The sequence below is a fragment of the Rutilus rutilus genome (assembly GCF_951802725.1).
Source record: "Rutilus rutilus genome assembly, chromosome: 22".
In the NCBI taxonomy this organism is placed as follows: domain Eukaryota; kingdom Metazoa; phylum Chordata; class Actinopteri; order Cypriniformes; family Leuciscidae; genus Rutilus; species Rutilus rutilus.
The window spans coordinates 1031933-1044797 of record NC_140227.1 but is presented as its reverse complement, the minus strand read 5'-3'; the positions used below and the strand labels follow the sequence as shown (position 1 = coordinate 1044797).

General features: G+C 41.0%; 2 protein-coding genes across 2 annotated transcripts in view; one reads left to right on the top strand and one right to left on the bottom strand.

Moving 5' to 3' along the window:
- Positions 1-12865, top strand: part of syn2b (synapsin IIb) — a 100948-nt gene that overhangs the window by 45714 nt on the left and 42369 nt on the right.
- The window catches only part of LOC311281662 (metalloproteinase inhibitor 2-like), a 13601-nt gene continuing 3113 nt past the window's right edge, over positions 2378-12865 (bottom strand). Inside the window, exons 2-5 of the mRNA XM_084394802.1 lie at positions 12612-12706; positions 9492-9600; positions 7310-7431; positions 2378-4048 (exon numbers count right to left, since the gene is read on the bottom strand). Coding sequence (XP_084250928.1) covers positions 3872-4048; positions 7310-7431; positions 9492-9600; positions 12612-12706 — 503 coding nt within the window. The 3' untranslated portion in view covers positions 2378-3871. The remainder of the gene's footprint in view (positions 4049-7309; positions 7432-9491; positions 9601-12611; positions 12707-12865) is intronic.

Here is a 12865-nt window from a genome sequence, read left to right as displayed (position 1 = left end):
GAACAGACTCAGGCTCGGGCTTGGGCTCGGGAACAGACTCAGGCTCGGACTCGGGAACAGGCTCGGGCTCGGGAGCAGATTCAGGCTTGGGAACAGATTCAGGCTTGGGAACAGACTCGGGCTTGGGCTCGAGAACAGACTCAGGCTCGGACTCGGGAACAGGCTCGGGCTCGGGAGCAGATTCAGGCTTGGGAACAGATTCAGGCTTGGGAACAGACTCAGGTTCGGGCTTGGGCTCGAGAACAGGCTCGGGCTCGGACTCGGGAACAGACTCAGGCTCGGGCTCGGGAACAGACTCAGGCTCGGGCTCAGGCTCGGACTTGGGAACAGACTCAGGGTTGGCTCGGGAACAGACTCAGGCTCGGACTCGGGAACAGACTCAGGCTAGGGCTCGGGAACAGACTCAGGCTCGGGCTCGGGCACAGACTCAGGCTCAGCCTCAGCCTCAGGAACAGATACAGGCTCTGGAACAGATACTGGCTTGGGGACAGACTCGGATCTGGGTACAGGAACAGTTCTGGGGGCAGGAACAGGTCTAGGAACAGGAACAGGCTCTGACATGGCGGCGGCCATCCTTGCCGAGGTCTCAGGTGGTGTGGCTGATGTGTGTGCTGCCCACACACACAAAGTAGCTGTGGCCACTACAATCAGCACTGCATCTTCCAGAGCTGACTTAGGCGCGGCGGCCATCTTGTCCGAAGACACAGGCATGGCAGGCATGACGTGAAGAAGCTCTGGAAGGGCGGTCTCAGCGGGACGAGACTGTGGAAGGGCGGTCTCGGTGGGACGAGACTCTGGAAGGGCGGTCTGGGCGGGACGAGACTCTGGAAGGGCGGTCTCGGCGGGATGAGACTCTGGAAGGGCGGTCTTGGCGGGATGAGACTCTGGAAGGGCGGTCTTGGCGGGACGAGACTCTGGAAGGGCGGTCTGGGCGGGACGAGACTCTGGAAGGGCGGTCTCAGCGGGACGAGATTCTGGAAGGGCGGTCTCGGTGGGACGAGACTCTGGAAGGGCGGTCTTGGCGGGATGAGACTCTGGAAGGGCGGTCTTGGCGGGACGAGACTCTGGAAGGGCGGTCTGGGCGGGACGAGACTCTGGAAGGGCGGTCTCAGCGGGACGAGACTGTGGAAGGGCGGTCTCGGTGGGACGAGACTGTGGAAGGGCGGTCTCGGCGGGACGAGACTGTGGAAGGGCGGTCTCGGCGGGACGAGACTCTGGAAGGGCGGTCTCGGCGGCTGATGGTGATGGTGATGGTGGTGGTTTTCTGGATCAGGACGCGACGCTCACCAAACACCTGCCGATGGCTTCCCTCCAGTTCAGTCCATCTGTGTTTGGGAGGTTGGTGGCCTGTTGGAAATTGGCCCCGATCCAGAAAAGCAGCTTGAGGGTTTCATCGTCGAGGGGGCTAGTGACGGCTCAAACCGAGCTGCATCGAACACATTTGTAAATTACTTTCCTTGAACCCATTGTGCGAGTTCACTTTAATACCACTTTAATAATATGCTAATATACATGTTGCTGCTGATTGGACTGCAGTTCTGACACACCCACCAAACAAGAGAAAACGTATCTCAAACCCCGTTGCACACCGGTGCACGCCGTTTCCAGGAAACATGACGTTCAACCTGCGTTCAACCCGGACACCGTAGCAAAACGTTGCACACCGTTTTTAACTTGAACGTGCCCCAGGTAGCCACACACACTAAATATAACTGAGATTGGACAATGACAGACTGAACAGACGGAACTTAAATACAAACACAGATGACACAGATTAACAGAATGATGATGATTGATTAAACAGGTGATACAACTGAACTGATAATGACAGTAACCATAGAAATGAAGGAGTGGCAGGAAAAGAACAAAGGAAAACAGGAACCAATCAAAACACAAACTGAAAGTCCAAACAAGCACTGACACGTGACAAGTATATTATTTCTGTAATTAAATTATTATTTGCTGTCATAGCAAATGTTTCTCACTTTGGATGACATGTCTGCTAAATGAATAAATGTGAGCATAAATAAGTTATAAAAAAAAAAATTCAGGAGAAAGTAGGTTTATATTATATGAGTATCTTTTTAGTACTGCATGAAAATCAAGATTATCTCAAACTAAAGCCAGACTTCACCTGCTTTTGTTTGCATTCAGTGGCGCCTTCATAAACACTGCGTTTCAATATAAATCATCTCTGCAAAATCTTGAACAGATTTCTGCATTGTGAAAGCAAACTATGTTGTTTGTGTGGTTTCTGGTGGTTTCTATATGACATCATTTCCTGTTGTTGGATGTTTGCTGTTGACTCTCAGTGTAGGTCAGCTGTGCACAAGAATCCACAATGACTCTTCGACGAAAATGTCTTAAAATTATACTATATGAGCATAGTTTTTAATCAGATTCAGAACACAAAAGTGAAAAGCAATACTACATAAATGCATTTCATTTAAAGCATTGCCATTAACAACATACAAATTTATCAACATGCTAACATACATTTCCCATAAAACACACACAGAGGATTATTACACACAGAACTCTTTAATAGTTAATTGCATATCTATCTCCATGGAAATTTATATTTTGCATGAATTTGTTGACTGTCCTGAAGAGCGAATTTATTTCAAAATCAATGCCGTAGAAGCTGATGAACATAAAAGCAATCTAAGCATACCTTTGATATGAAACAAGGTCTCAGCTTCCAAATCCTGCCAGTTTCATCACTAAATTAAGTCCATAAATGTGTGTTTGTATGTGTTTTAATGTGTGTGACAGATGAAGCGATCATCTCTTCATCTTTACTACTAGTTACAGCAGCAAATAAACATCAGTGGACATCAGAAGGAATGTTGAAAGATACAGAACAACTTCCTGAAATCAATCATGTCTCATAATCCATCAATCTGTGTTTCAACCGCAGAAAGACCTCATTAAAACTGTAGCACTACTCATCTGTCCTGTAGTCAGCTATTAATGATGGGTTATTATTCTGAAGAGTTGAGGGTGATGACAGAATTTAAATGTTGAACTATCCCTTTAAAAAAGTGTAATGCTATTTTATCATTTATATCTGCAAAGCAATGTGTGAATGCAGTGATGCTTACTATAGATATGAAGGAAATCACACTATGTTTAGACCAAAACATTCACACCTGAAATCAAACCAAGAACTAAACTGAACTAAGCTAAGCTAAGCTAAGCTAAGCTAAGCTAAAGCTGCTGCATCACATTCTTAAATGAACACAGTTTCGCAATCAGCAGGATTTATTGTGAACGACCACAACAACTATTGCAAAACATGAGCGTTGCTTCATAATAGAGAGATATAGACACAGTAGCTTCCTTAACTCCTGCACATTTTTATTTAATTTTACGCTTTGAAAACGTTTTATTACTTGTTAAAAATACCTCATTAAACTACAGCAAGCCAAAATTATGCAGATAAATTGTAACATGCTAAGATTAATTTAGAAGTGTAAATGTGGAAAAGGCCCATGCTGCATCTTCCTGATTTCTTTAGGCATTAAAGATCAGTTGAAAATGGCGTTTTTGCCCATAAACCTTTAAATAATTCACTGAATTGCTTTTTTTAGCTAGAAAATCAAATGACCTAAAAGAAACAATGTGTCGTCATATGAAAGCATTACAGTAATATGACATGCTAATAATCCAATGCAATTATGCAAATTATTCTCGGTGGTTGCAGGAGGTTAAAGACCTTGCTTGTGTTCAGATTTGATCAGCATCAAGCAGCTTCTTTCACACTCAGACTCAGTGGTGCTCTGGGGCTTCAGACGTCAGATGTGTGTGTGTGTATGTGGTTTGCAGACATCAGGCGCGTGTGTGTGTGTGTGTATGTGGTTTGCAGACGTCAGGCTTGTGTTTGTGTGTGGTTTTTGGCCGTTCCTGTGTACCAGTCGCAGGAGCCGTCGCTGTGTCTGATGCAGGCGAACTCATGAAGTGGCTCTGGCCATGAGAAAGACCAGTTGTCCCACACACACTCGCTCTTAGAGCTGGGCTGACAGGGCTGGTCAGTGCAGCTGGAGATCTGCAGATCCATTCACAGATTAATATATTACAATACAATATAATATATACTTTCAGTTTTTGTCAGTACTTTCATGTTTTTGTACACTCAAACCTTCATAAATCAAGTCTATGTCAGGGTATGTTTGGACATAATGAATTGAATTAAATTATCAAATGAATTAGTGAATGAGTTAGTATTCTAGAACTTGTTTAACTGCTCACTTAAAAATGTTGGGTTAAAAATAACCCAACGAGTAACCCAACTATGGGGTGGTATAGCACCTTCCCAACTGTGGGTTATTTTAACCCAAAGCATTGGGTTATTACTGGACATTACCCAACGATTTGAAAAAAATTACCCAACATTTTTGGAAAATAACCCAACGAGTAACCCAACTATGGGGTGGTATAGCACCTTCCCAACTGTGGGTTATTTTAACCCAAAACATTGGGTTATTACTGTAAATTTCCCAACGATTTGAAAAAATTACCCGACATTTTGGGAAAATAACGTCTCGGTTACGTATGTAACCCTCGTTCCCTGAAGGAAGAAATGGAGACGTAGTCGGATGTACTGACTGATTGGAAATCATGCTTAGGGAGCCTGTCATCTTCGACTATTGATAAAACGAGCCAATGCACACATTTGCACGCACCACTTGTTTTTCGCTGAGGAGCCGAGCGGAGCCCGGAGTCAGTGGTGGTCCAGCATTAGTGGCGACAGGACTACGTCTCCGTTCGCTCCTTCAGGGAACAAGGGTTGGGATCGCCGTAGGGATCACAACATATGGACCCAGCCTAGCACAGGTTCCACCAGAGCATACGAGTGTTAGGCCTGGCCTCGGACGCTCCGCCACGTCCGATGCCAAAGGGTGTGGAGGAACTCAACAGGGTTCGGCTAAAGAGGAACTCTACTGGAGCACGTATCCAGTCCACAGGAGGGGAATGGCGCAGCAAGCCGACACTTCGAATCTGGCTTTCAGTGAAACTAGCTTCATGTGAAGGGAGCCCACAGAGAGCAACCGGTTCGACACATAGGCTATTTTTCTAGTGAATGTGCTGGTGTCGCCCAGCTCGCAGCTCTAAAAACATCTGTCAGCGAGGCACCCTGTGTACCTGGCTTTTAAAGAGAATGGGAGATGAGACTCTGGTTGGTTTATTTCACGTTATGCCCAAAACACACCCATTACTCATTAAGAGAATAGAGACAACCCTTTTAGACCATGCGCCTGGCGCGCCGACCATTGTCCCCGTCGTTAAACTAGTAAAAGTGGATTCGGACATGCCCTAAGTGCACTTGCGCCTTGCGCTTTAGACCATACGCTTAGATCGTTAAAATAGGGCCCAGTGCTGAAGCGGTCTTCATATGGAGGAAGCAGTTCTATTGAGGCTGCGTCTGCCATATGCCCCAAAAGTTTCTCTTTCCCTTTCTCAGTTCTGTATAGCACCGACCGGACACGTTCCTCTTGAGAAACGTGTTGGACCGAGTCCATCTCCATACTGAAAATAGAGATCCTCAGCCCGTGGCCGAGTTTACTCTTTTCCCAGTTGACCCGAAGAGCCAACTGGCTGTGGAGCACTCGAAGGGTAGGACTTTGTACTGACTTCGAACCCTCAAACACAAAAACACAGGCATAGGCATAGTGTTGCGGAAGGGTAGAGATCTGAAGTACGCGTCCTGCTGACCCGTGGAGACAGGTGTGAGAAGGCATTTGACCGGGTCCTCGAACCGCACCCAGCTGCCGGCTGGCGACACAAGAGGGGGCTGAGGGGTGCAAGGCTTAGGTGGACATTGCCAGACCGATCGCGCAAGCTGCAACGGCCATACCCCAGAGGGCGAGTTCGGTTGCGGAGTGGAGCACACCTATGTATGAACGCACGGTCTGGGCTACCCTCGTGCATGTCCATGAATGCCTTGGCCTGGTAGATCTGTAGCAACGCCATGGCATGCAAAGAGGAAGCGGCTTGCCCACAGGCTTTGTAAGCTCTGCCCGTAAGAACTTTTTTTTTTTTTTTAAAGGCAAATGCACCCATGTTGCTCTTTCAGGAAATGAAAAACTCTCACCAGTGCCGGAGCACACAGGGGAATGATTGCGGCAACACTGACAGCGATGGTGCAGCCTGTACCAGTGAAGCAGTCACTCTCTTTGCCCTCAACCGGCCGTCAGACAAACAAACACAAAAATGAATGCTGTTAAAACAGCAGTTGAGAGCTCAGAAGGCTCACGACCACCGCTGCACTCGCGCTGTAGAAACACCAGCACCAGGAGAGACTTCCAGAAGAAGCACCGACACACTTGCTCGTTGAATGAATCAACACTCTTCAGAGACACCGTCATGAGACCGATCGGCTCCGAAGCGAAAGACAAGTGGTGCGTGCATCCACTTCCGCATTTATACCCGCGCTGCGGGCGGAGTGTGGATGCAAATCCTGCACGCCAATGTGTGCATTGACTCGTTTTATCAATACTCGAAGATGACAGGCTCCCTAAGCGTGATCCCAATCAGTCGGTACGTCCGACTACGTCGAATGTGACCGAACTGAAAGGGAACCCAACATAGTGATCCAACTATGGGGTTGTATAGCACCTTCCCAACTGTGGGTTATTTTAACCCAATGCATTGGGTTATTACTAGAAATTACCCAACGATTAAAAAAATTACCCGACATTTTAGGAAAAATAACACAACACAATGACCCAATATGTGTAACCCAACAGTTGGGTTAAAAAAATAACCCAACGTTTTTTACTGTGTATGAATCAAAAGATAAAACACATGTGAACATTTTTTTAGATTGAAGGTTTCATTTCATCTTCACAGGGTGAACTGACTTTCATTGGATCATTGTCAGCTGAGTTGAAATAAATGTAGGGATGCACCAATATCAATATTTTGTCCGATACCGATATATTGGCCGATAATCTAAATCCAAGTTTTTATATAATTTTTGAGAGCCTGATTACATAAACAAAAGTCTCACCCTTAAAATCCACGACCCAAACAAACAATTATAATGATGTTCTCAATATAATTTTATGTAGCCTTTATGACAGACTTGTGTTGCACTTTACTGTATTTTCCTTTTTCGAAGTGATTTGAATCATATTTCATGCAACATCTGAAGTGTTTCAGCTGAAGGAAATAATACATTATTTAATATATCGGCCCAATTAAAAAAATTATAACATAAAAACGATAACATAAAAAATTTACATATATCGGCCGATACTCATTTTTGGCCGATATTTCATGCATCTCTAAATAAACGTGTTCTTACCTTGCAGTCACAGCCCATCTGATATCTGTATTTGATGTTGTTTTTGTGCATTAAGGAGAGACTGTCCCAGCTCGTAATGAGATCGCACAATGTAATGGAGAGTCTGTCATACACGATCTCTCCTAAAAGACAGAAAACATATTGTTTATTTCATTTTTGTTTTATATTCCCTGAGGTCCACTCATGATGTTAGTCAGTGTTTCCTAATTCCTGTTAAATTAGTGAAGAATCCCCCTAATAAACTCTTTAATGTGGATCTCTCTGAACTTGATTTAGTTTCGCAGCATCATATAGCTGGAGCGGCCCTACATATAAACAAGTCATAAAACACATAAAAAAAACCAGGGAACATGTCATGCAGCAGACGGCAAGCCACATACAGCGGAGTCTTGGGTCATCGAGCCGTACATAAATGCTCTGCTTGAGCTAGTGATTCATTTGAATTATTTGAAAAGATACTTTAAATGTGAAATTAAAACCGCCAGTAGGTGGCAGCACGTCACTGTTAATGAGTGAGTCATTGAATGTCAACCGATTCATTCAAACGGCTGATTCATTCAGGACTGAAGCATTTGACTGTCTTAATGAGTGAGTCATTGAATCATTCATTCAACCGATTCGTTTATTCATGCAGCGCTTTGCTGTGCAAAACAGTCCTGTTGCTTTAGTTTGGAACTATTATAGATGACGAAATAGAGCAAAAACAGGTGATAATGTGTCTAAAATGTAAGTCGCTTAATATTAACTTGTCTATTGAAATGTTATATAAAATCAATATCACATTGTACTCATGCTGATTTTTAAGGGAAAACGGCACTCTTTGTGTGATATTGACATTGATATTGATATTGATATTGACAGTTTTAAATGATATAAATATAAAAGACATCTAAATGGGAGATTATTTAGTTCATTTGTCACTGAGTTTATGATATTAAATCAGTTATCTTACTCAGTAAATTACCTGTTGCTCGACATGTTACAAGTTCGCTCGCTCTTCTCTCAGTCACACAGCAGCGGGAAAACATAGTGGGCGTGGCCAACCCTGTCACTTCGATCCAGGGTGACCAATAGAAAAGGACCTTTCATACTGGTCGATAGAGACCGCCCACTGAGACACGGCTTCATTTGCAAGCAAAACTTTTCAACTTGCAAGATAAAGATTTAAACCCGCAAAAAAAGACAGCAGAAAAAAGAGCAAATTTTGTGCGTTTGTGATGAAAAAGTGTTTGAAATGCACAAAGAAAAATAAAGGTTTTCATAGATTTACACGCACTGCAAATCATTTTGTTATCAACTTCTTTATTTTTGAGCCTTAAAAATACTTTTTTGCAATCTTTTTTTTTCTTTTTATTACAAAATAATTAATTTTACTCTCAAACACAGTACGTTTGATTGAACAAAAAAGACACAAAGGAAACTCCATAGTTTTGTTTTAAAGAAGATACAGCAGATTATTGCTAATGTGAAAGCACTTAAAAAAATGAAAGTTTGAAAAAGTTTTGGAAGTTTGAATTTACTGTAAATCAAATGTACTAAACATTTATTTTATTTTATTTAAAATGTATATTTTACAAAATATGATTTATTATAAAATTGCTTTCAAATTAAAACCTCATATCTAACCAAGTTGTGTTCCAAATTTGAAGTTTATATCACAAAAATTGATGTTCCTATGAGATTTTGTTTAGGCGATGTACAAAAAATAGCCACCGGGTGTCACCCACATTCCATTGATTGATTTGACGCATTCTCTTGTAACAAATTAATACATTTCTGTTCAAATATCGCTTCTATCACAAAATAGTCCCCAAAATATGGAACCTTGAGACTCAGACCTTTCCAACAATATGGGTTGTGTCAAGATTAGAAAAGTTTAGATTATAAAGTAGTTTTTGTAATATGAAACCTGACTCCGCCCTCTAGGGGAGGAGCCTGCTAAAATAATTTAAAGTACCATTTCCATAGTAAGGCAACATCTAATCTCAAAATGGTTTTCACAGGATACATTTCTGAGTTCGTAAGCTTTCAAATGATATCTAATTTATAACGATTACTAAAAAATGTGATACGAAAAAAGGCAATAAAAAAAAAGAGCGCCAAGTGACAGTTAAGGTGTTAAAACAACAATCACGATATTATCTGCGCCATCTAGAGTTTCACAACTGAACTTTGTATTTACCTGAAAGCAGATACTGGCCTTGACCCAGTCTGGTCCCACACAAAGAAGACATCTCACTTGTAAAGGCATGCTGGATTTGCTTTATTCTGTCAGAAGAACCTTTGAACACCTGCAAAACCATGATTTTGTAAAACCATTGTTGGTATTGTATAGCAGTGTATTGTGTTTTGGGTCTGCAGATCCATTATTTAAACATTATTATATTTAAAATAGAGTCTCTAGTGACGGACGCTACAGAAACACGCTTCGTGAAGCTTCAAATCCTTTGTTTCGAACCAGTGATTCAGAGCGTATATCAAACCGCCAAAGTCATTTCGACTAAAGGTTTCGAAGTTTCCAGCGAAGTTTCCAGCGTATGTCACACGTTCATGTATATGTGTCGACAAGAACCCTAAAGAGACTGTAACTCTCCATTTAAATCATGGACTATTCTGGGGGGGTGTTTCCCGTACAACGCCATAACTTGCTGCCAATAGTACGATGCATCGTTGAAGAAATCATCTAGCAAGTCACGACACAAGTCCGCCACACAATAAAACACTTTAAAAGATAATTGCGACTTTTTATCTCACAATTGTGAGTTTACATCTCACAATTCTGACTTTATTTCTCAGAATTGTGAAATATAAAGTCAGAATTGCGTGAAATAAAGTCGCAATTGCGTATTATAAAGTCAGAATTATGTGAAATAAAGTCGCAATTGCGTCTTATAAAGTCAGAATTGCGAGATATAAAGTCAGAATTGCGAGATATAAAGTCAGAATTATGTGAAATAAAGTCGCAATTGCGTCTTATAAAGTCAGAATTGCGAGATATAAAGTCAGAATTGCGTGAAATAAAGTCGCAATTGCGTATTATAAAGTCAGAATTGCGAGATATAAAGTCAGAATTATGTGAAATAAAGTCGCAATTGCGTCTTATAAAGTCAGAATTGCGAGATATAAAGTCAGAATTGCGTGAAATAAAGTCGCAATTGCGTATTATAAAGTCAGAATTGCGAGATATAAAGTCAGAATTATGTGAAATAAAGTCGCAATTGCGTCTTATAAAGTCAGAATTGCGAGATATAAAGTCGCAATTGCGTATTATAAAGTCAGAATTGCGAGATATAAAGTCAGAATTATGTGAAATAAAGTCGCAATTGCGTCTTATAAAGTCAGAATTGCGAGATATAAAGTCAGAATTGCGTGAAATAAATTCGCAATTGCGTCTTATAAAGTCAGAATTGCGAGATATAAAGTCAGAATTGCGTGAAATAAAGTCGCAATTGCGTCTTATAAAGTCAGAATTGCGAGATATAAAGTCAGAATTGCGAGAAATAAAGTCAGAATTGCGAGATATAAAGTCAGAATTGCGTGAAATAAAGTCGCAATTGCGTATTATAAAGTCAGAATTGCGAGATATAAAGTCAGAATTATGTGAAATAAAGTCGCAATTGCGTCTTATAAAGTCAGAATTGCGAGATATAAAGTCGCAATTGCGTATTATAAAGTCAGAATTGCGAGATATAAAGTCAGAATTATGTGAAATAAAGTCGCAATTGCGTATTATAAAGTCAGAATTGCGAGATATAAAGTCAGAATTGCGAGATATAAAGTCAGAATTGCGAGATATAAAGTCGCAATTGCGTCTTATAAAGTCAGAATTGCGAGATATAAAGTCAGAATTATGTGAAATAAAGTCGCAATTGCGTCTTATAAAGTCAGAATTGCGTGATATAAAGTCAGAATTGCGTGAAATAAATTCGCAATTGCGTCTTATAAAGTCAGAATTGCGAGATATAAAGTCAGAATTGCGAGATATAAAGTCAGAATTGCGAGATATAAAGTCAGAATTGTGAGATATAAAGTCAGAATTATGTGAAATAAAGTCGCAATTGCGTCTTATAAAGTCAGAATTGCGAGATATAAAGTCAGAATTGCGTGAAATAAATTCGCAATTGCGTCTTATAAAGTCAGAATTGCGAGATATAAAGTCAGAATTGCGTGAAATAAATTCGCAATTGCGTCTTATAAAGTCAGAATTGCGAGATATAAAGTCAGAATTGCGAGATATAAAGTCAGAATTGCGAGAAATAAAGTCAGAATTGCGAGATATAAAGTCAGAATTGCGAGATATAAAGTCAGAATTGCGAGATATAAAGTCAGAATTGCATGAAATAAAGTCGCAATTGCGTATTATAAAGTCAGAATTGCGAGATATAAAGTCAGAATTGCATGAAATAAAGTAGCAATTGCGTCTAATAAAGTCCGAATTCTGACATTTTTTCTCGCAATTGCGACTTTATATCACGCAATTCTGACTTTATAACCTGCAATTGCGACTTTATATCACGCAATTCTGACTTTATAACCTGCAATTGCGACTTTTCAGATAAAAAGTCAGAATTGTGAGATTAAAAAGTCGCAATTACCTTTTTTATTTTTCACTCTGTGGCGAAAACAAGCTTCCATAGTTTCCCGAAACCGTATTGTTGCAAATTGGTCGTTCAGCCACGTTGGTTGATGACGTCACGCAGTTGTTGGAGTAATAACACTAATACTAATACACACACAATAATACTAATAAATCTGTTTGAGATGGAATTAACGCGAGATGTTTTGCTATAAATTACGAACATGGCATCTGAGGAATATTTCTCATTTTTCTCAGTTATTTTGCTGTATTTCCAGATTCAATCATAGACTCGTTCTTACACTAGAGCTCGTTCACACATGCGCACTCTTCAACAACGATGCTTTAAATCTCTTGACAAACTAAAAGACGTAAATGACATTTGCATGTGTTCTAATTTAATAAAAGATATAGATTGCACTGAATGTCAGCTTGATTATTTTGCTCAAGATCAGGATTTATTGAGTCCACATGTCATGAAAACTAGAAACTCTTCTTCTAACCGAAGGTCGAGATCTAGATCTGTCAAACGATGGTTTCGAGAAACACCGACTCGTTGAACTGCTGATAACGACGAAACTTGCGACTGTAGTTGGCTAACGATGCTTTCGGGAAACGCACTCCAGATTTGCACATCAGGCCAATCAGTCCCAGGAAAAGCATGCTATATCAGATCATTATAATTCCCAGCAGAACATTTATATGATCGTCAATACTTCAGCTCACCTTCATCACTTTGATGTCATATTGAACTTCTCCCATACCGTCTCCATTTCTCTTTCCGGGTATGATCTTCTCCCCAGTTACCTCAGCTCGCATCACTAATGGGAAAATAATCAGTTGTTATATATTGTGTGAGGCTGAACACATTAAAATAAATATTTCAGGCGGCGTCATATAAGAGTTCAGAATGTAGTTGTGTCATAGAATCACCTGTGTCTTACAGAACTGATTCTCTTATTGATTCTTAAATGTCCTTT